The sequence below is a fragment of the Wolffia australiana genome, chromosome 15 (genome assembly GCF_029677425.1).
Source record: "Wolffia australiana isolate 7733 chromosome 15, ASM2967742v1".
NCBI lineage: Eukaryota > Viridiplantae > Streptophyta > Magnoliopsida > Alismatales > Araceae > Wolffia > Wolffia australiana.
The window spans coordinates 3,446,374-3,470,549 of NC_135849.1; the positions used below are offsets into that span (position 1 = coordinate 3,446,374).

Below are 24,176 nucleotides of genomic sequence, written 5' to 3' on the forward strand. Positions count from 1 at the left end.
TACTTGTTTCCAGTGCTTGAATCCAAGAAGATATCAATGGTGATAATTAAGTGGGTAAGACTCCTCTGACCTCGTAATATGTAAATGAATGATCATATTAATTAAAAGATAAACAGCTAAATTAGAATTGTATGAGAGTTACGCCGAGAGTAAACGCGATGGACAGAAATAATATTCTTATATTAAAATAGTACAAGTGGATTGACCCATGTTTAAAGTAGAAAACGAGTCGTGAATTAGTTGTGAATGAATACGGGTGTTTGGCTTTTCCTCACGTACAAGCTACGACGGAGGTGCGAGATAAAGTCAACGCGCTTCGCTGTTTCCTCTTCCAGTTCCTAATAATTTCTCTTCGGCTTGATAGAATGTAATAGGATTGAGGCTCATGGATGGGAGCCCAAGGTTGGCCGGACGGATGAGGCTATGTGTTGGATTGGCAGCGTTGAGAAGGGACGTCTGGTTAGCAATTTTCTGGGTGATCTTGGTTGCTTTCTTCATTTTGGGAATTCTTCATCGAGCGCAAGTATCAGCTCCCTTTTCTCCTCATGCCCTCGACGATGCCAAGTTCTCGTTGCCGCAGCGGCCACCGAAGAATGGTAAATAGATAGATAGATAGATAGATAGATAGATAGATACATAGATACATAGATAGATAGATAGATAGATAGATAGATAGATACATAGATACATAGATACATAGATACATAGATAGATAGATAGATAGATACATAGATACATAGATAGATAGATAGATAGATACATAGATACATAGATACATAGATACATAGATACATAGATACATAGATACATAGATAGATAGATACATAGATAGATAGATACATAGATACATAGATACATAGATACATAGATAGATAGATACATAGAACAAAACTTATACGAGATGGTTGCGAAAAGTAGATACATATACATGTGTTATTACATTTTTAGGTTATTATTTTGTAGATAGTCTTGGAGAATAGAAAGAGAAAAAATAGAAATAACAATGTGTTTGAACCTTGCTCTCTCACTTCAGCAACTCACACAGAGAAGAGAAGCACAGGCCCTCACTCTTTTGATCTCACACAGAGAAAAAAGATAAGTTTTCACTTTCTTGATCTCACTCAGAGAAGGAAAGATTAAGCTCTCACTCTCTTGATCTCACACAGAGAAACAAGAAGAAAGAACACTTTGAGAGAGGAAGGAACTAATTGATGCACACAACATAGTAAAACAATAGAACTCATACATATTTATAGGCACTCCCCCATAACTGCCTATGGACTTAAACAAAGCCTAGTGATCCATGCTAACTTAGCTTATTCCTTGATTTATTCAAACTTTAACTCGTAAAAGAACAGACTCAAGATTAACTATCCAACACAATGAACAAATGCAGGTTTTCCAAGGAGCCCTGGGAGAGAAAGATTCGTCACCACACAGAGAGACGTGTTCCTGGGGGGGCTTCTCGCCAAAGGAATCAACATTGCTTCCTGCCGTTGCAGATACGAGGCAGTGAAGTACCGTAACCCTTCATCCTACAAACCTTCACCGTACTTACTAAAGAAGCTCCGGAATTATGAAGATTACCACCGTCAATGCCAACCCTTTTCCCATGGCTACAACAACGCCATTCCCTCCCTTCTCAGCAATAATGGCAACACCAAAACTTCAACTGACTGCAAATATCTTCTGTACACGCCAGTCTATGGTCTAGGAAACAGGATAATCACTCTTGTATCTTCCTTTCTCTACGCTCTCCTCACTCGTAGAGTTCTTCTGATTGACAAGGCCGGAAGTTTCTCCAATCTCTTCTGCGAGCCGTTTCCTAATTCCAGTTGGATTATCCCGGAAGATTTCCCTTTGAAAAATCTCTATTTCAACAGAGATGACCCCCACAGCTACGGTTCGTTGGTTAAGGAGAAGGGTAATTTAAGTTCGCTGCCTTCTTTCGTCTATGCTCACTTAGAGTCTAATTATGGAGAAGAGGACGCTAAATTCTTCTTTGAAGAGGATCAGAGAGCTTTGCAAGAGGTTACATGGCTGCTTATAAGATCAGATATTTACTACGCAGCGGGTTTGTTTCTGAATACAGATTTTCAGCCAGAGCTTTTTAAATTGTTCCCAGAAAAAGCAGTCTCTTTCCATCATCTCATCCGTTATCTCCTTCATCCTTCAAATAAAGTATGGGATATGATTGTAAGGTACTATGAAACTTATCTTTCTGCCGGGAGTGAAACTCTGGGCATTCAAATAAGGCTCATCGAGCAGTACAACGTTCCCTTCGAGGCCGTCTCGGAGCAGGTACAGTTTTTCTAATTTTTTATGTAACAATATCCTGGACCCGCTGCTTGTTTGATTTTAATTATACTTAATTGTTTTTATATTTTTTTCGAAGCAGGTACTTAACTGTACGTTTAAGGAGAACTTGCTGCCGGAAACAGCAAAAGATAGTGCACAGAAGGTAGTAGAAAAATCGAAGAAGAAGATTAAAAACGTTGTTGTAACAACATTATTTCCCGGCTACGCTGAAGTGATTAAAAACATGTATTTGGAGCATCCGGCGGCGAGCGGTGATCTGATAAGTGTTCATCAGCCCAGCCAGGAGCAAAAACAGGTAATGGGTAATGAACTTCATGATATAAAAGCATGGACGGAGATGAATTTGCTGAGCTTTTCAAATGCTCTAGTGACCACTGCTTGGTCGACTTTTGGCTATGTTGCTCAAGGACTTGGTGGTCTTAAACCTTGGATTCTTCTTAGGCCTGAGAGATCTTCATATCCGGACCCTACCTCTTGCTACAGGGATATATCTATGGAGCCCTGCTTTCATCAGCCACCAAAGTCTCTTATTGAGAAGATGACGAGTGGGGGAGACAAGGTTGCCCGTTATGTTGGGCAGTGTATTGATGCAGAGGGAGGAATAAAGGTTTATGATCTAGAAATTTAGATTTATGATGATGATAAACAGAGGTTCTGAACCGAAGGCAGTGAAAACAATTCTCATGATGCATTGGATACGAAAGGGAAAATGGAAATGAGAGAATTAAATAATTTCTGGAATAATGGGTACTCTTGTTACGTCCTCATGACCCATTTTCATTATATTGAACAGTAAGTTTTCAAGAAGAATACAGTGCATGAGTCAGAAAAGATGTTTGTCCGATTTACTGCTTTAATCCTCATTTGATTTTTTTTCATTTTATTCCTCAGTTTTGTGGGTCATAAAAGGCACTTACAAGTAAAGTGAGGATTTAATAGATAAGAAATAAATACCCCATAATGAAATTGTTTCCATGTCTCCTTATTATTTTTTTATTTAATTCAGCCTATTTTAAAGAAAGAATTATTTAATTGAAAAGTTTCTTATGTGAAAGATTCTGTTGAAACCACATCAATTCTTGGATATATTTTTTAATTTAATTTTATCCTATTTGTATTTTATGTTTTTGAGTATTTTTTAGGCCTCACTGGATGTAAAACTGCAGTTGATCACTGAAGATAAACAATATAACAGAAGAAATAAGGATTTTTAGATGAAAAGAATAATCACATAAATTTTATCTCTATACTGAATCAAACTTTGGTATGTAACATCATAGTTCCTTTTTAAAATTAAATTTCATGTAACTATGCCTGAGTCAATTGTTCTGGTACTTCATCACGCGGATGTCATTATCTTTGAGACAAAAGGAAAGCATAATGCTCAAGGCACGCTAATGTAAATATACAGATTTTAAAATCCAAAGTTATAAAATAGTATCATTTTAATACCTTTTTCTAGCGTAAGGAAATTGAATATTCAAATTGTGTAAGCCAGAAAGAACTGAATTGTTTTAATTGGTTGGTTTATTAATTTTGCACGTAGCAGTCATATGGTAATTATATAGATTTTTGTAACTATAATTCATTCTTTAATGATGATTAAAAAGTAAATGGAAAACATTTTAAGTTGACTAATAGAGAGAACTGATTGAGTGGTAAAAATTAGTTTGATGGTGTATACCTAACTCCAGACTTTTTTCACAACTTAATCACTTTGGGTAAAATAATAAAAATATGGACGAATATTATTTTAACAAGTGATAAAGTCAGATAAAATCATTAGTAGTTATACTATTACTTTTTTTTTCAAGAGAATTTTTGTCTAAATTAATTTTAAGAATTATAATGAACCTAATTTATCCCTTTGTTCACACCATTTTCCTGTTTTTTTATATATTTAGTATTATTGAAGAGTATTTATCATAAAAATTTGTGAATTTTCTTGATAAATCTTTGAATTTTAAGTAAGAAAAATCATTATAGTTTTTTTATTGCCTTTAATCCGAATTTATTGTTGTTTCAATGAGCCAAAGACTTTGATAATATCTGATTTGACATGCAAATCAGGACAATCATATTTTAAATTATATTTTTTCATATTCTTAATCTATTTTAAATTTAAATCTAGTTTTTTCTATATTTGATTAAAATATAGGCTAAAACACAAAATTTCTTGAGCATTACATGCGTTTAAGTTTTCGGTCAAGGTCAGATTGCGAGCAAAAGCAAGAGCGGGAGTGAAGCGACGGTGCCTAGGAGCGAAGGTTATGATATTTTGAACATAAAACATTATCTTTAGATAAGTTGAAAGCAAAAGAAAGTCACATTTTAACAGTATTGACTTATAAGGGATACTTGTTAATGAAATATAACTTAACTGCAATAAAAATTACATACTTTGTGCAAAAACAATTCACATAACTACATAGTTTAGACTTGAACTTGTGCATGTGTTTCAAGGCCTGCATTTCATAGGGATGTATGGAGCTCCCGTCGATGATCGTTTTTCACTATGATACGATTCATAACATGAATCTTGAAGACAAACTTTAGATTCATTGATCTCTTTTTTTACTACTAAAAAGTAGCGTCAATAGGCCCACCCAAGCTCATCACTCTTGGTAGATTCATATAGATGAAGAAAATGAGTAGTAAATTTGGTGGTGTGAGAGAACTCGTAAAAAGAGTAAATTAGTGATAAAAAGAGTAGAGTAGTCATAAACCTGAATTTGGGTCAAATAAGTCTTTTTAGGGCTCTGATTTATGCAACAATATTTGTAAAATTGTCCTTACATAAAATTGGGTGAGTAAGGATTAAATCCACAAGGAACAGGTAATTGAAAATTAAATTACATTTAAAATATATTTAAAACAATTATATTGTATGTGATTTATATTTTTCTCAATTTTTAAGTATTTTATAAATAAGAAACTGAATGAAATAAAAGAAAACTAGTCAAAACTATTTTAAATAGAATAACATACATGTTTATTTTATTTTATATAAGCTTTAATAATTAAATATGATTTTTTTAGGAATTATTGGGGTTTTTTAGGGCAAATAATAATTTTAATGTTGAAGAAAACCTTCAACCATAGTTTGTAGGCGGCAGCGCTTCACCAGGTGGGTAGTAGACTAAAAATGCTATAATTTTTACTATATGAGGAATTTTTCAATGCTATTTGATGCATGGGAAAGCTTGGAGTCTAGGATATCCATTGGAATGTTAACTAGATAAAAAAGTGATAAAATTTAAATAAATCATTCAGGAGATTACACAAACCTTGTTGTCACTTCCCCAAGGCCAAATGGTGATCTTTCTCCAAGAATCTTGATCACCCTAGAACTCTCTCTTCCACACTCGTGTAGAACAAGAATGGATCAAAGAAATATGATGTACTAGGACTCCATTTACAAGTTGGGAGCAGAAATCTAAGATAAGTGATAAGTCTACATGAAGCATTGTAGATGGAAGGTAATTACATCCGTTTGCGACAAAGTTGACCATGTTTGTGCATGATCAACAACAAAATGGGATATATGTCCATAACTAGCGAAATGTAATGAATGCTCAACTTTTATGTTTAAACTAATGGTTCTTTTTCTTAAAAGCACCACAGATGATTATTCTATTAAAAGGAATATTTAGCAGCTACAAAGCATCATGAGTGGAAAAAAAATGAATTAAATAATAAAACAAAATGACTATTATTTTCGGAGCAACATATGGAGCATTAGAGTTAAGTGTTTTCATTACATAGGCAGTTCCAAAACGTGGTGTCCAATTTTAATATATTTTGGTATTTTCAACAGAGCACTTGCAAGGAGTGCGACCCGACGAGTAGAAGGAATTAGTGCACACGACAAGAAGGGACACACTAGTTCAAGACTTACTAAGTAATGGTTGGCGGCACTTGTATTCCCACGCGGAAAAGAGAATTATTCCATATGGGATACGAAATATGAGCGTTAACGTGGCAACGTCCAACCAGATGACTCCAAGAAGACAAATCACTTTTGGGGAAAACAGAAAAAAAGAAGTGGGAAAAAAAAGCACGAGGAGTCGTCAAGAGGGGAAATAAGAAACGAAGAGAAATCGAGGGGGAGGCCCCAAAAAAATTGGAAATGAAGAATCAAGAAGAGGACGCGAGAGCGTGAAGAAGGAGAGGTAGCAACCAAAAGCAGAAGGCACGAAGGTGGAGCAGAATCTTCAGAGTAAACTTCTTCCAATCTGGTAAAAAGTTTCATTTTTGTGTAACTCGCCCAACTCCAAATGATATGTATGGAGTAATGAAACGAAGTTTGATTTTGGAGCATCACAAAGGAGAGGAACTTTAGCTTTCATTATCAACAGTGGTTGTGAGTCAAATTTACAATTTGACTAATGTTAGTAATCATTTTAATTTTCCTTGTGTAGGAGACAATACAGTTAGCTATTCTCATAAATTGAATATTCAGAGTGGTTGTTGGATTGAGTAGTTAGTACGTGTAGAAGAACTTCTAATTATTAGTTAAACTGTTAGCCTTTCCCAGAGGTTTGATACCCCACTCACAAGCTATACATTAAGTCTGATATGAATGTGATTAGGGAATTACTTTGTAAGTTGAAATGAGCAACGATTAATTTAGCAATCCTAAATTCGGCTTATCAATGAGATACAAAGAGATTGGACAAGAGGATAAATAGAATGTCCTAACTCTCCCAGCTATTGGATTTAATTCCAAGGGTTTGGAGTGCTAGGATTTATAGATTTCCAGCCTTGACCCAGATTTGAAAATACGTCTTTCAAATTCAAATTATGGGTTAGTTCCACAATTATTGAATTTAGTTGGCCTGGTCTTTTAGGATGTTTGAATGGGATTCGAGCCTGGGTGTCTCGTGTATTGGGCCTCCTCTTATATGGCTTAGGTTTCAAATTTCCTACCATTTGTATCTCAAAATAACCATTGTATTTGCCTAAGTCCTGTTTTTCATATAAATCTCCAAGAAGATATAAAACTCCAAGAAGCTATACATTCATATCAAAATAATTTAGAAATTATTGATAAACTTTATTATAAAATAACCGTTGTAACTGTTTTTCATATCTCAAAAGATTATGTTTTTCATATAAATCATAAATTCCTCATTTTATTCTTAAATGGTGAAAAATGCTAGTAAAAATTTAAAGTTTATCGACCAAATTTGATGTTATCAAGTAGAAAGAGGTCTCGTGGAAATATGGGAAGATAATAGGAGGATATAAGGGTATAGCATGAAAGATATAAATCAACATACTATGGATATGGAGGAAATAGTTACTTCGCCAATTCCATGTGTCACAACCTTACAATCTGATGCTAGGGAAAATTTTTTAATCATTCAGGTTCTAGGAACAGCCCATATCGGACGCCCCAATTCAATGTGGAACAAGATAAAGTTATGTTTCAGTATGATATTTGATCAAAAGTGGAGCTCCATCCTTTGTTACATCGAAGAAATACAATATTATCATGGACCATCAAATGCGAGAATGCAATGTAGGAAGATGATTGGCATGACAAAGTGTTAAATTCAGTGTCGACCACGTGCATCAGGAGAAAGTCTTGCTCAGGGTGAAAATGATGCACAAATAATATTGTACTGCATAATGTTAGCTGTTTGGTTCCCATTGTGTAGGTCCTAATAAATGGTGATGAGCCTTCCACGCCACTTCCTGATGTTCTTCTAAAGGTGTCAAAGAAAACAATGTAAACAGGAATCTTTAAATAATATATCAGTAATCATAGAAATAGGAAAAAAACAAAATATTGTGTTTGTATGGCTTAGAGCATAATGTTGTCTCCGAGAAGTCCCAAGTTTGACTAGGAGCATTTGATGCCAAATGACAGTGCCCCAGAACTGTTTAGGGGAATGTCCTTTAAAATATTTTTGAAGATGAATGACAATAGTAGTTTCCTTTTAGGATTAGATCCATTTAGGTTGGTCTACATTTAGGTCAAGTTGAATCACTAAGGCATCATTAAAGATATCTAAGGAGAGAATATGCTAGTCCAGCAGTAATCTACACCCCTGCTTAAGGAGTCAATACACCTTGTGATAATGGGATGTAAAAATGTGAGAGCTGGCCAATTGTGTATCACTAATGTTAATTTCTTTCACCTATTGGGTCAATTACTTAAGCAAGGGGTAGATTACATAAATCTACTAACTTATCCATCTCTGGGGTCATCAAATACCATCCATATACCAACCCAACTAATCAAATTTGCTGAATCAAAGGAGGCTATGGTCAAGCACAATACATAAATCTCATTCTACTATTGTAGGCAACATAATCCGTATGTGGAATCAACTTTACCATACAATACAAAAGTACTATTTGTTACAGTGGGCCCATCAACAGTCTCCAGTGAAAGAGGTCCAATGCAGTATTCTCCTCATAGGCAATTGCATTAAAGCTCAAAATAGACGCTATATTTACTTCCCCTTCACCAAAATATCTTTCTACATCATCATGATATAAGTCAAGAATAGGCGTCAGATGATCACTGTCATGATATTAAAGAGTCAAAGATGTAAAAACTCCCATAGACTCATCAATTCGTTTGTCTATATGATCATCATGGTTTTTTTAGGACTGATGGTGATCACTAAAGTTGTCATCATGATCGTCCATGCACAGTCAGAGCTCAAGATTCTTGGCCCATTCTGGAATTGATGGATGTACTATGTCTCCAATGTCCGCTTCATCTAGTGATGATGTGGTTTCACCAATATGATGAGATTCTAATGCATCCAGTCTAGTCATCAATTGATCATTTCTGTGGTTGATCATTAACATCTTCTACATCATCTTCATCATCATATCCTCCATAGAATAATTGGTAGAAGGTGACTGGGCATGATTAGGTGCATGCAAATACTCATGACTGGGAGGAGAGAGATGTAGTTCAGGGTTCCTCTCCTGCCTGAATGGAGTAAACATATGTACATAGGGTGAATTAGGGTACCTAATACATCCAGTTGACCTTCCTTTAATATAAATAGGTCTCTTGGCTGACTTTGGTCTTGGATTTCCATAGTGCCTCCATAAGGATGTACTATGTCTCCATAAGGGGTGTCCTCATAGGCATCCTTAAGGTGTGAACGATGAGTGTATTTTCTACCATGACACTGGTATTTTCACAAAATTTCATATTAAGTCTCTTCCCACTAATAAAATTATTTAGTTAGATCTCTAAACAATTCCCCGGCTCGACCTTTAAAGATGATGTGACATAACCTCATTCGAGCTATAATAAGTGAGACATGATGAAAGTGGTGTTTGTCACATACATGGGGGAAAACCCAAGATGCTCACATGGTTCTTACATGAGATATCCCTAAAGAATAGGTCGAAGGCTTCATAAATGACTCTACCCTAAAGACTTTGCATCCATCAAGGAGCACATCAATCCTAATGGCATGCATAAAAGACATTGATATTTAATCTTCTCCTGGTCCTGCTCTTCCATTGGATTTATAATTCTAGTACAGGTGGTATGGTTCAACAAGCTCTCCATGGAAGCATCCAAAATGAGAGGTGTCTCCGTAAGGATGATTTTGGTCAACATAATGAATATAAGCAGGGTGAAAATGATTTTTCCTAATAAAATAATTATTTTTTATTTTTCCTAATTCCTCTATCTAACCAAGTACTACTATTTTCAAAAATCACACTATAATCCTTATAAAACTATGAGTTACAAAATAGGGTAAAATAGGGTGGAACCAGTATTGAATATAGAAAGTACATAAATTCTCAAAGACAAATGTACCTGACTTCTCTAAATAAAATACTTAGTGGTACCAAAACAAAGTCTACCTATAGTGAGTAAAAAATTCAAACCAAAATACAAATTTACTTTGACATTTTCCAAAGATTTTTCTACTTTAAAGCTATACCAAAACTACATCATATAGACAAATTACAATGTATTCCTATTGAAATCAATTTTTTTTCGCAACTAAGATCACAAATGAAAAAAGAAAATAAAAGCTGATAAGAAAATAAATCCAACTAAAAAAATGAATCTACTCCAAGGTACCCCAATTGCTGGCAACGATGCCAGTTTGATGAAACAAAATTAGGGGTACCAATAAGTCATTGTAATTAATTTTACTCAACAAAATGTTTATAAAATTTTAATCTCACTCACTGATGTAGCAGAGAGCCAGGTCTATCCTACTGGATTTTAGAGATAAAGGGTTTGCCATACTACTTCAGGATGGAGGATCAGGTTGGAGTAGATAAAGGGGCAAAGTAAGAGTAACATGTTAAACAGGGGACATTACTAATTATGTCATGTATAGATAAGTTCTATATGAAGCTGTCATATCTCAAAAAGACCCTAACTAGAGAAGGGATCTTGCCTATGGTTGTCTGAATGGGGGTGGAGTCCTACGTGTGGCTTTCTAGGAGCCGAGTCCTATATGTGGGGTGATATCAAGTGGTGGAGGTCCTATAAGAGTGCATAATGGCGGGATCTAGTGCGTATCTATTGTCTCCCACCACACAAATCCCATGATCTAGTCGATGAGGAGCTAGAAGATGGTGTCCCATAAGAGGGCAGAACAATGGGAGCATCTAGAGCGTATTTTGGTCAAACAATGTGTCTGGTTGTTCAAATGTGTTTCAAATACCCTTCTGAATGGCAAAGCCTTGCGGATGATTGGATCAACCCCGTTCTTCACCCATGGGTGAGTGGAGGTGGAGTCCTAGTGCGTGACATTTTTTGGGAAAACTAATTGAACTGAAAGGAATTTTAGGATTACCATATGATTCCAATAATTAGAAATATGTGTGACATGCATGCCAATTTCACATTCCACATCTTCTTTTATATCCATTGATATCATATATATTCATTTTGATGCACGTGTGATTCTAATAATTGAAGCTCATGAATGCATGCAATCACTGAGTGAATTATGATGATATCATGATATAGATATCACTAGTCTTTAAACATGAGTTCTAAACATTCGTATTCATAGGATACTCAAAAAAGGACATTACAATCTCTAGATAGAATAGGACTGTCTAGTCGCACTGAAAAGTGATGAGTGTCGCCAATCCCATAAACATTAGTGTAAAGACATTAATGATTCATATTGGATTCTCCTTAGGGAGAAAGTTTGTTAAATTGATCTATATGAATCCTTGAATGTTATGGTACCTCTCATCAATCAGGTTGATTCATGTCATAGTTGTGTAAGCAGTCCTTAGACTTGAGATATCAAAGACACCTTGTGAATGGACGGTTGTGTTTTGATTATGAATTACAAGTCTCTAATTAAAGTATTCCAAACCATGCTACCTATGATTCATCTAAAAATCCACAAAGGTGATTGTGTGGTCAAGATTGAATCGTTAGACCTTGATACTAGAGGAGATTAACTCAAGGAACATTGTGTAGTTAAATCCCTGGCCAAGGTAGTGGAAATATCAAAGAATGTGGTTTGTGATGATGTCATCATGCACCAATAGTAACTAGAATGACTATGGTTTGACGATAAACAATATCATAAGTCATGTTGGAGTCTCGTGTAGATGAGGGATTAAATATACAAGGTAAATGGTGATAGTAAAGGTTCCACAAAAGAGTTGATATACTATTTCATCTCTTCACGGGCCTGAGGTGCATCATGGCATCCCACATGCTGGAATACTTTAATTAACCTATATGTGGTATACTTAATAATGTTAGCCAAATAATGATTATTGGGCCAATTGAGGTTATTAACTACACTACGACATGAGCTAGAGGGTCACATGCACTAGGTTCGCGAACTTTTGTTAATTTTCTCAAGGATATGGACTTTTATGAAATTTACACTACACAATATACATAAAGCGCGGCACCCTCATTTGATACTCATACAAGTTAGTTTATGTGCCTACTTCTTTATAATCTTCCTCTTTCTCGAGTGCTTTTTAGAATGGGGAATGAATGGAAAGGAAATCAGATTTCCAACGATAGAGTTCATGGAAATAAGATGAGACCTAGTGCTCTAAAGATCACATGGATAGGTCTACAGTTTGATCATCTCAAGGGCTTGAAGATGATCATTTGACGAACCACAAAATCATTGATTCTATCTACAAAATGGCTATGTATTTGTTTTTCTTTTGTTCTTGATATTCACATCCACTTTCGACTCAATATTGTGTTGCACAATGGAATTGGAATCTTCTCGATCAAACCCAAAAATTTCCCAGCACTGTCTAGCAATAGACACACATAACTAAAGGGAAATATATGAGTAGATGAAGCAAAATCACTTGGGAAATATATGAGCAGATGAAGCAAAATCACTTGAGAAAGAAACTCTAGCTTAGTAACATATTTTGAACCTCTGAATTTAATTTTTTAAATTTTATTTCAATATTTATTCTGTACTAAATTTTCATTTTTTGGTCTTTGACTTTTTTCATATATCATTTTAGGTGACACCAGATCAAGGAACGACTATGAACCTTAGTTTTAGTGACAAAATATTATGCACATGATGGTGGCCTCTGTTTTATAGACTAATTCCACTTTATGTATTTGATGCAGTTATAATACAAAAATTAATATATATATATATATTGTAGGTACTCTTGAGGTTTTTCTTCACTTATATAAACAAGCACATTACATTAAAGATGATCTTTCTACCTTTTCGAAGACACTGATTTAAATTCATCGTATATTATACTGATCTTTGGAAGCTGATGGTAGACTTTTGGATCTCATCATCTATGCCATGGCTCATGAAAATATTTTGGTAAAATGATTAATAAATTAATGATGTCATCTTTTCTATCTAAACCATGGTTTTTGTTCAAAATGAAGGTCACAATATTTAAAATTTTTTAATAAAATTGCATTTTCAGCAACAAATTATGAATTTAAAATTCACAATTTAATGATTAAAAATTAATTTATGAAATATTAGTATATTAAAGGAATAATTCCTTCAATGCTAGAGAAAAGGACAATTCAGAAATAAAATATAATAATTATAAAACTAATTTTATAGTTATTATAAAAATTTTAAGTAATTGTATCAGATAGTCGGGTCTCACAGCAAGAGATGTCTTTGTTAACCCCAAAGTATAGTCAAACAATAGACTTTATTCAATGAAATGAATTGCTTAATTTCATGACTGGTATGTGTTCTTAAGTACATTTTTTGGACTTTTTCACAAAAAATAATTATTAACTGAAAAAATATAAATTGTGAATATGATAATTTAAATAAAGCATTCAATAAACTGTTTCACGAAATATCTTCTTTCTTTTTATTACATTTACCTAGGGTATGTGTATGTTTGTTTCTGAACTTTATGGGTTAAATAGAATTTACTCCATGAAATGAATTGCTTAAATTCAAGATTGATATGTGTTTTTAAGTACCTTTATGGACTTTTTCAAGGAAAATAAGTATTCTCTTAAAAAAATCTAAATTGTGAATATGGTAATTAAATAAAGCATTCAATAGATAATTGTTTCACGAAATATGTTCTTTCTTTTTATCAAAACTATGTAGGGTATGTGCATGCTTGTTGCTGAACTTTATGGGTATTAATAGAAGTATGGGGAAGTAGGGGAAACCCTCTCCATAGGAGCAAAAAAAATGGTTGTTGAGCTCGTGAGGGGTGCAAACTCTAACCACTAAAGTCCACATATTACAAATCCAAGCTTTTGGAAAGTCCTCTAGATCAAATCAAATAGTAAGGCATTTGTAGTATTGTGCTTTGATGACCACTTGGCACTTGAAGCGATCTAGAGCTAGGTACCTCTTATCTATGTCATATCTAAGAAGTCATTTCGAGAAACCATCACACAAATGTGATATAAAACAGTGATGTCAAATGCAAAAACTCTCTGGAGGGTGAGTAATCCTTGAGCTTTGTGGGGATGTCGTCATGGATTGTATCCCTATCACCATTGGGCCAATGGCATGAACCATTTAGAAAATTAATTTGATGTTACCGATATAGTTTCTCCCTCATCATATCTTCGTGACTTGGAAAGTGGGGGACTTAGCTGGGACCAATGGTTACTCCTATATTAGGTTTATCTTCTGATCCATCCTCGATAAATAACATTACAAGGAAAGCAGATGCATGCTTATCCATGCTCTTTTTTGCATCTTTATCATTAATTTGAATTTGGTGTGGATGCGTCAATGTTCATGGGAGAGAAATGTGGAAATATGATCCAAAAAACCTATTTATGTAAGGTATGCTTTCCATCTAATTGAAGTCACTAGATATGCTCAATAAATGACAATCGAAATGCATCGTTGATAAATTCTTGAATACATTAAAAAATTGTTTATATTCATGGTAGATAAATCGTTTGGATGATTGATCTGTGTTTATATTCAAATCAACAAGAATTTTGTTATATAGAATCTAGACCCCTAATAGCTAAAAGTTATAATGCATCATCTTCTTGCAATGATGCTTTCTTATAATTATTCAAAAACTATAATAAAGTGCTCATACACATTCCCTATTCAAGGCAATTGTCAAATCGAGAGCCTCAACCTACCGTCTATTCACTCACAATGAAACCTCATACCTGACAAATATCTTGATTGGAGGATCACAAGGAGCGTTGGAAGAGAGTGTACATGATGAGTTACCTAGGCGATATCCACATCATAGAGTTCTTGCAAAAACATTCAATGAGGTGATGATGGCCCCTCCTACTCAAGCACTAACGCTTCGGGGCTGATCCCTTACTACTAGGATCCAAGGACTCCTTAGTGATCTGCTCTTGTACCACACTATATATCTTCCCTTTGTGTGGTGGGTGTGGACAAGTGAGGTCCAAGTGATTCAAATATTTATGTTCACTACACACCAAAAAACTCTTGCAAACACTAAACCAGTACATATATAAAACTTCCCTTGGTGGCGGCTTGGGCACGCCTGGATGAGTTTAAGAATGCGACCTTTGAGTTTGTCCTACCCTCCACCATCTTTTTCCATTAGAAAAACAATGCAAAGTTTATGTTTTGTGCAGTAAAATAATTATATATGCATGTTATCCAACTTAAAATGATAAAATCTAAGTTTGGAGAGATATTCCATTTTTTGTGGATTTGTTGGTATATTTATTGACTTCTCTAATATCATATTCTTAATGAATATAATTTTCTGAGTTGGACTATATTGTTTATGAATTTATGGAAATTAGATTCAGGAACATATAAATATTCTTCGTCAAAATCTGTATTTGTGTATTTTTATGACTAATTGGATTTGAAAATAATTTATTTAATATTTTTGGTTTTAAAGTCATGCCTTGCCACCTGTCTCCATTTGATTTGACCAAAATGGTGGCTAATCAACATTTTATGACAATTATTAGTGAAACTACTCATTACAAAAGCTGTCACGATGGCACCAAAAATTGAGATGCCATAGGGGCCAATTGATTATCCTAAGCCATTTTATTTTTTAATTCGTAGGGGTGATGGGAAAAAATAAAAAAGATAATATTGACATATTAACAAATGCGCTAGCCGAGATTGAGAAAAGGTGGCCCACTAGCGTGGTGCCACATCAACAACAAAAGACATTGACATGGCACATAAATCCGCATCACCACATGTCACGTGGTCAAATCTGGAGCTAAGAACACTGTTTTTACAGAACATGCGTTGGCCTCAATGCTTGGGCAAGATTGTTGAGCAGCCTTCACTTCTGCTGCATAAGTCTCTTTGAAGTACTTGAGAGTGCTTTTCTTTCTTGGCACGTGTATCATTTTAATGGATAAAGCATCTAAAATCCATTGTAGCAACTCAATAATTCACATGTTATAAATAATTCTATTCCAATTTAGGAATTTTTTCCACCTGCAATTAATGATATAAGAATACATGGCTGACATGTATTGGAAATGGATCCCAATTTAGAAAAGGAATTAAGTAAAAAATTATATCCATTTGCCAGTGATTGATGATGGGGATGGCAGGTTGTTGTATACCAATTTTGGAATGCTTTCTAATTGCAATTAGAGACCTCAGAACACATGCTCTAATTGAAATTTTAGAATACAATTAAATAATCTTAGATTTCTATTTAATTAGTGATTGATGACAGGGTAGCAGGTTATTTGTATGCCAATTTTGGAATGCTTTCGAATCACAATTAGAGACCTCAGAATACATGGTTTACGTCTAATGTGAATGGATTTCAATTGAGGAATAGATTCAAATAAACTTAGATTTCTATTTAATTACTGATTAATGAGAGGGCTAACTGGTTATTGTATTCCCATTTTGGAATGCATTAGAATTGCAATTAGAGACCTCGTAACATAGTTTACGTGTAATGTGAATGGATTTCGATTGAGGAATAGATTCAAATAAACTTAGATTTCCATTTAATTACTGATTAATGAGAGGGCTAACTGGTTATTGTATTCCAGTTTGGAATGCGTTAGAATTGCAATTAGAGACCTCATAACTAGGGTTTGACGTTGTGGACCGGGGACCGGTCGGACTGAACCGAACTGGGACCGAAAAAAGACCGGACCGGAAGTGGACCGAACTTTAGGTAAGGTTTAGGTCCATGCCAAAAAACTGGACCAGACCGGACCCTATCATCCCACAAGAACGAGCAAGACTGAGCTGGGACCGACCAAGACCGGACCGGAACCGGACCGAACTTCAGGTACGGTTTAGGTCCATGCCATAAAACTGGACCGGACCGGGACCGTCAAACCCTACACATAACACACGGTTTACATGTAATGTGAATGGATTTCAATTTAGGCATACAAATAAAGGGTTAATAGCAATTTAGGCATACAAATAAAGAGTTAACCTTAGCTTTTTTTTTGGCACGGTATATCCCAAACTCACTAAGTCGTCTGCGATATATCGCGGTAATGACGTGGAGTCCATCGTGGCTGCCAGGTGGATGTCTGGCCAGATTTTTACCTGGCGGAACCCACCTGGCCGCCATGCTGGATTACACGTCATCACCGTGATATGTCTATCTGTCAAGGGTTTAACTTAAAGAGAGAGAGGCATTCTAGAGAGAGAGGGAGAGAGAGGCGTGCTAGAAAGAGAGAGAAGGAGAGAGAGGTTCTAGAGAGAGAAAGAGGTGTTCTAGAGAGAGAGGCATTGTTCTCTAGAACACCTCTCTTTCTCTCTCTAGAACACCTCTCTTTCTCTATCTAGAACACCTCTCTTTCTCTCTCTAGAACCTGTCAAGGATTTTGTGATAAGAGAGAGAGGCATTCTAGAGAGAGAGAGGGAGAGAGAGGCGTGCTAGAAAGAGAGAGAGGTTCTAGAGAGAAAGAGAGGCGTTCTAGAGCGAGAAAGAGAGGTGTTCTAGAGAACAACGTCTCTCTCTAGAACACCTCTCTTTCTCTCTCTAGAAAACCTCTCTCTCTCCTTCTCTCTAGAACTCTCTCTCTCTCTCTCTCGCTCTCTTGGCAGGTAGACATATCACGGTGATGACGTGGAATCCAACGTGGCGGCCAGGTGGGTTCTGCCAGGTAAAAATCTGGCCGGAGATCCACCTGGCAGCCACGATGGACTCCGCGTCATTACCGCGATATATCGCAGACGACTTAGTGAGTTTGGGATATACCTGCCAAAAAAAAGCTAAGGTTAACTCACAGACTTTGGACATGGTTTGGGATGTACCGTGCTGTTAACCCACAAATAAATAAGCTTTTATTTCCATTTTCTCAGTGACTGATGATAGGGCTAGGAGGTTATTGTATACCAATTTTGGAATGCTTTTGAATTGCAATTTGAGATCTCAGAAAACATGGCTTACATGTAAAGTGAATGGATTTGAATTGAGGAATAAACTCAAATAAAACTTATATTTGCATTTAATTAGTGATTAATGAGAGGGCTAACAGGTTATTATTGTATTTTAGTTTTAAATCGACTTCCTGTAGATATATTGTCCAAGCTTGAACACTCTCAAAACCCTAAACCCCATGGCTACTGCAGCCATGGCGAAGTCGGGGAAGAAGAAGAAATCGTCGGCGAAGCCGGCGGACATGGACGGGCTGCTCTCCGAGGTCGCCTCCTTCGCCTCCTCCATAGGCCTCTCGTCTTCCATTCCCTCCTCTGGCTTCGACGACTCCGATTTCCGCAAGACCGGCGCAATGATTCCTCCAAAACCAGACCCCAAACAGCCGATTAGCGTAGCGCCAAGGCCCAACAAAACCGGCGGAGACATGCCCGTCAAGCCCAAAAACAACCCTCTTGATCGCATTGATTTGTTCGACGGAGACTCGAAGATGCTTGTCAAGGGGAAAAAGCTGGCTTTGATGATGGCGACCTCGCCGTTGGGATCTTGGTACGAGGAATCGAGTGAATTGGAGGCGAGATTGGGTAAAGAAGTGAACTTGACGGCGAAATCTTCGATGGGTTTGGATGAGGTTAAGCGGGTTGTGGAGTCGAAGAAGGAGCTTGCCCGGAGATTGATGATGCAGTATGCCGAGGATTATGAAGCTAGGACAAGGCAGGGCGAATGGAATCTTGTTCGGACTGCGGCCAAGTCGGGCACGACTAATGATAAGGTTGCTGCTCTGGCAACGCTGGTGGGTGACAATCCTGTCGCGAATCTTAAGTCTCTTGACATTCTTCTTGGTGAGTTCCTGTTGAATTGCTTCATCTGGCCATTTTTTTCTGACGCCAGTTTCTGGAAACGTTGACAATTTCTTTATTTACTTTCAAGCAGTGGGGTAAGCTTGAATTGTGGACTGTAAAGGCAGGCTTCTTGATTTAAAAATTTGTGTCGAATGAATAGTTAACATTTTGTTTTAAAAATTCATGTGTAGTGGTCAATCTCTGTCTAATTAATTGAATATGTTTTGCAGGATTGGTTAATGCGAAGGTGGGTAAACGCTATGCTTTTAAAGGATTTGACCATTTGGCTGAGTTGTTCAGAACCAGGTCAGTGATGGGATGTTTGTTTATTATTTCGTAAAGTAGGTTGAAATTTACTGCACGTGGGGAATGTTACCTCATTGCGTAGATTATTATTTTTGCGTTTTGTTGTAGCTTCAACTTTTTGGTGCTTCCTTCGTTTGCTTTCAGTTGTGACGTGAATAGTGGGATTATCAATGCAGGTGTTAGAATTGTGATGGTGTTGTGTAAGTTGACGAAACTTACACATTAATGTTCCTTGTGGTTAAACTCATATATTTTGATGACGCTACTTAAAATGTAAAACATCTTCTCCAATGAGTTGGCAGTTTACTTGGCCTATGTCTTTTTATATTTTCTTCTTGTCAATTCATGAATTCAAACTTTGTCTTTTTTTGGCATTGGTCTTGTTGAACGACGGAACCAGGTATTTCTTTGAGAAGGAACCAAAGAGTCAAGAAATTTTTTTTTGTTTTTTTCATATCTGTAAAAATATCCCTCTTTTTCATAAAATACGTTGTCCAAAAGGAATTACTTCTTTTAGTTTCTTTCATCTGAAAGGTTTTCTTCTTTTAAAGTGCTCTTATTACGAAATAGTGCTTTGTGCCTGAGAATCAAGGCACCCACTTTTGTGGATTCAAGGGCTGAACTAATCTTTTCTGTGGGCTCAGAATTAAAAACCTTTTAAGCAAAGTAAGGTTTTGACGTCTCAAGGCCAACTGCAAATTAAAGTGATATTGATTTGCGTGAACACCATTACCAGACCGCAAATTGAATTCATATTGATTCCAGTAAGGCTGTGGTCAATTGATATTGACCATCAATATTCCTGTAACTTTGATGACAGGTTGCACTCAATGTTCCCTTTCTTAAAAATCTTGAATTATTTGGTAATTATTGGTGGCTCCTGCTTTACTCTGTGTACTAATTGGGAACTTTTGCCATGGTATTAACTTTTCCTTGTGCTGGTGCGACAGGCTTTTGCCCGACCGCAAATTAAAGTGCCTTTTGCAACGTCAGGTTGATAAGTTACCTGAATCAGCTGACGGTCATTCTTTATTACTCTTCTGGCACTGGGAAGAATGCTTGAAACATCGGTATTCCTCCTTCTTAATTGTCTAGATGAACTATTTTATTCCGTTTTATTGTCGAAATGCCTAAATATTCATGGCCATGATTCATGGTACAAATTCGCTAATCTTCTGTTGTACCAATTTCTAATAGTCCTGTTCGGTTTTTTTGCTAAAAACATTAAGCCCCCTTCAGGAACTAATGCAGAACGATATTCCTTTATCTGCAACTTACATTTTATATTGTATCACAATCAACGTAGAAATCTTTGAGAAAGTTGGGAATAACTCATACTTTGCTTCCCTGTAATCATGAAAACAGATCCCTTGGGGCATTGTCGAGCCCTCTGCTCTTCTAATTCGAAAGGCAATATAAGCTCAATATTCCTTTGTCAAGATGTCAAGTGACCTAGTAATCAATGTGATGCTCTAGTGATGTTACTCAATATTTCCGTCTTGTTTGGGCGTGAAAAAGTGAAGTCAGTAAGGAGAACCGAAGAATGCTGAGGGGTTAGGCTTGGAGATGATTAGTATGACCTAGGAATTTGAGTACAATTTTGTTAAGAGACACGGTGTAGCAGGGTCTTCGACTAGGTAGTATTTGGAACCTTTGAAGTCCGTTTACAGGTAATTTTAGCCCTCCATGTGAGATCTCTCCTCTTCTACTCTCTGCTTTAGCCCTCTTCTCTTATGACTTTTCTTCTTCCTAGAAGAACCTTAGCATGTATGTGTCGACTCTTGGCTGAACGGAAGAGAGAATAAGAGGCAGGGTGGCGGGAGGAATTCCACCGCCCTGGGAGCGGGGGAATGAAAAACCTAGAAAAACAAGTGGAATTGCTCAATGTCATTCATGTTCTATCTGCCTTAAATAGGGAAATAGAGTTTTACACTCTTACACAAAACCCTTTGAGAATCTAGGGAAAGACATTTTAACCCTACAATCTAAAAGTATTAGACTTTTCTTTGTTACTTAACTGCGGCATGTGATGTTTGTTCAGAGATTTTCATATCGTTTCTCCTTGGTGTATAAAGTGTTGAGCCGCATGAAGTTTGTTGACGTTGATAAGGCACTCCTTTTTTGCGTGTCATCTGTCGGTTATATATCCTTGAGGGTTTATTCAGACTCATAACCAACGGAACCCTTGCATCATTAGTATATCAGTATTCTATGGGGATTATTTCTTAAAAAAAGTATCCTATGGGGATTATTTCTTAAAAAAAATATTCTATGGGGATTCTTTGTTGAGGTCCTAATATGTCTTTTGACTCAAACCCATTTTTCCTTCAGACATATCGGACCACAACTTATTCTGTGTTTTGAATTTTCCATTCCCTCTTTCATCGATTCCTCAGTAGTTTTTTAAAAACAGATTCCTAATGTAAGGAGAGCCCTTGGAAAGATTTTCATTGATTATTTATTATTTATGCACTCTACATGTTCTGGAAAATTAAAATTATCTATCATCTTATTCCGTGATTAAAATTTTAAATGTAGAAAATTGATGCATAGGTAGATGTGATGGAAGAATGGCCGTTTCTGCCCTTTTTCATGTCCCGAAGCTTTTTTCATTCTCTGGTTGATAACCCCATTAGCATTCACAAAGAACAGAGAAATGAAAACACCGGATGATCCTTAATCAGCAGCTAACTTTACAGGTTTCTTCATATTTTTTTGGGCATGAACTTTCAATCTTTAGATTTAACTTTAAAAAAGCAATGAAGTAGAAGCATAACATGTGAAGCACAAAGACACAAGTACTGCAAAGTGTTGACACACAACCAAACTTGGGGGTGGACGAATTCATAATTTAGCAGCACGCTGGCCTTGATCTTAGTCACAAAGTCAAGCAGCGTTTGCAATCGCAACTGAAGTCTTCGAATATATTAGAGTTGAGTAGTGGGGTCTGCCCCTTGAGAGAGAACACAATGTGCTATATTGCCAAGAGAATTTACTAAGTAGGCTGCGCAACCTTGGTAATCTGACACTTGGCTGATACATCAACAATGGCGGGTAGGCACCACGCCTAACCCACTGGATCATCTCACCCACCCACGACTGGAATGTTGATTCCACACTGCACGCTTGTGGTACTTTGGCAAAGGATATGCCTCAATGCTTACTTCGGATGTGACACACTATGTGCAGGATCCAGAAGCTGTGGTAATGAGCATGAATTCTCCTTCCCTGCGTCGGTGCCACCCCTGGTTAGCCAATGCTTTGCACAAAGACTGGTATTGACTCTGCATAAATCGTCACCAAAGAGTACGGCAGGTGTCGCCGTCCAATGGTGCACAGAGGGTGCGTGAACGGCACGCGTAGGTTCATTGTTAGTTGTGGCGTGTCCACTGTAGCAGGAGCGATCCGGGCACATGTGCAGACCTGCCTTCAAGAGCGCATGTGTGGCGTGATGTTTGCTGTCACTGCCTTCAAGAGCGCACGTAACAAGCTGGCCGGTCTGTGTGGGAAGCCGCCAAAGCGCACCTAGATGGGGCCCTGCCACCATGCACAACACAGCCAAGGTGGACTCCCCAGGCCTACGCTTGGCAGCCACGCTGGTGGTGTAGATGTTGGGTGCACGGCTGCTGCTACATTAACCCAAACAGATGGGGGGCCTCACTAGTGTGTCCCGAAGAAAGAGAAAGAGCCTATTATTTCCTTCTTCCTCTTGCTAGAGAATTATGTTTACGAATAGTGAAAGCTCAGGTTGACAAACCCTAGAGGGTTTGGAGGAGAAGAAGGGTCGATGGAGGTTGAGAAATGAGAGAATAGATTGACATAAGAGAGTAAGTGGCTTACATTGGGGTATTTATACCCTATGAGAGAGAGGAAATAAGAGCTCCTAAAGGGCTTATAGAATAGGGCCCAATAGGAGGATAAGCACTTAACTAACACCCCCCCGCAAGCGAAGTATGGATGTCGTCCATATTGAGCTTGGATACAGCACGTTGAAGCAGCGGCCGGGGCAGTCCCTTGGTGAGGACATCCGCTGCCTGGTCAGCAGAGGAGACGTATTCGAGGTCGAAGAGGCCCTCGTCCATACGTTCCTTGAAGAAATAGCGGTTGCGCTCCATGTGCTTGATGCGCCCTTGCTGTCCGGGGTTCTTGGCCAAGGCGATAGTGGATTTGTTGTCACAGAAGAAGTGGATTGGTCCCACATACTTCACGCGAAGATCGGCGAGGATGTTGTGGATCCACTGTCCCTCGGCTGCCCCATCAGCAAGAGCACGAAATTCGGCCTCGGCACTGGAGCGGGACACCTTGTCCTGCTTGCTACTTTTCCAGCTGACGAGGCTGCCAAGAATGAACGTGCAGTACCCCGTGGTAGACCGACAATCCACAACGGAGCCAGCAAAACCGGCATCGGTGTACACCTTCCCCGCCTTGTCCGAGCTAGGAGGGAAGAGGAGTCCCTTGCCCGGCCAGCCCTGGAGATACGAAAGTACCCGGTGGGCGGCTTGACTGTGGATCTCCCTCGGTGAGTGCATGAACTGACTGAGCAGGTTGACCGCGAAGGCAATGTCGGGCCGAGTGTGAGTCAGGTAGAGGAGTTTGCCCACCAACTGCTGATAGCAGTGAGCATTCGTCAAAGGAGAGTCCTCGCCCTTGCCCAACTTGACGTTGGGGTCGATAGGAGTGCTCACTGGCGCACACCCGGTCATTCCTGTCAAAGTCAGCAAGTCGACGGCGTACTTCTGCTGTGAAACAAAGAGGCCCCGTGAGGAGTACGCCACCTCAAGGCCGAGGAAATATCGGAGAAGGCCAAGGGCCTTGATCTCAAATTCCTTGGCCAGGGTGGTGCTAAGACGAACGGCTTCAGCAGCATCTGATCCCGTGATGAGGATGTCGTCGACGTAC

General features: G+C 37.6%; 2 protein-coding genes across 3 annotated transcripts in view; both read left to right on the forward strand.

The window, feature by feature from the left end:
- The first annotated feature begins 268 nt into the window (after window positions 1-268).
- LOC144713051 (putative fucosyltransferase 7) lies at window positions 269-3,129 on the forward strand. Its single transcript, XM_078587532.1, has 3 exons — window positions 269-596; window positions 1,397-2,301; window positions 2,399-3,129. The coding sequence occupies exons 1-3, from the start codon at window positions 386-388 to the stop codon at window positions 2,945-2,947; spliced, it is 1,665 nt and encodes a 554-aa protein (XP_078443658.1). The 5' UTR covers window positions 269-385; the 3' UTR covers window positions 2,948-3,129.
- A 15,153-nt stretch (window positions 3,130-18,282) lies between these two features.
- Window positions 18,283-24,176, forward strand: part of EDA25 (CCAAT-binding factor) — a 63,721-nt gene continuing 57,827 nt past the window's right edge. The window contains exons 1-3 of one of the 2 annotated variants that reach the window (XM_078587781.1): window positions 18,283-18,971; window positions 19,202-19,277; window positions 20,228-20,347. In XM_078587781.1, coding sequence (XP_078443907.1) covers window positions 18,314-18,971; window positions 19,202-19,277; window positions 20,228-20,347 — 854 coding nt within the window. In that variant the 5' untranslated portion in view covers window positions 18,283-18,313. The remainder of the gene's footprint in view (window positions 18,972-19,201; window positions 19,278-20,227; window positions 20,348-24,176) is intronic. The other variant, XM_078587780.1, reaches the window with a different exon arrangement.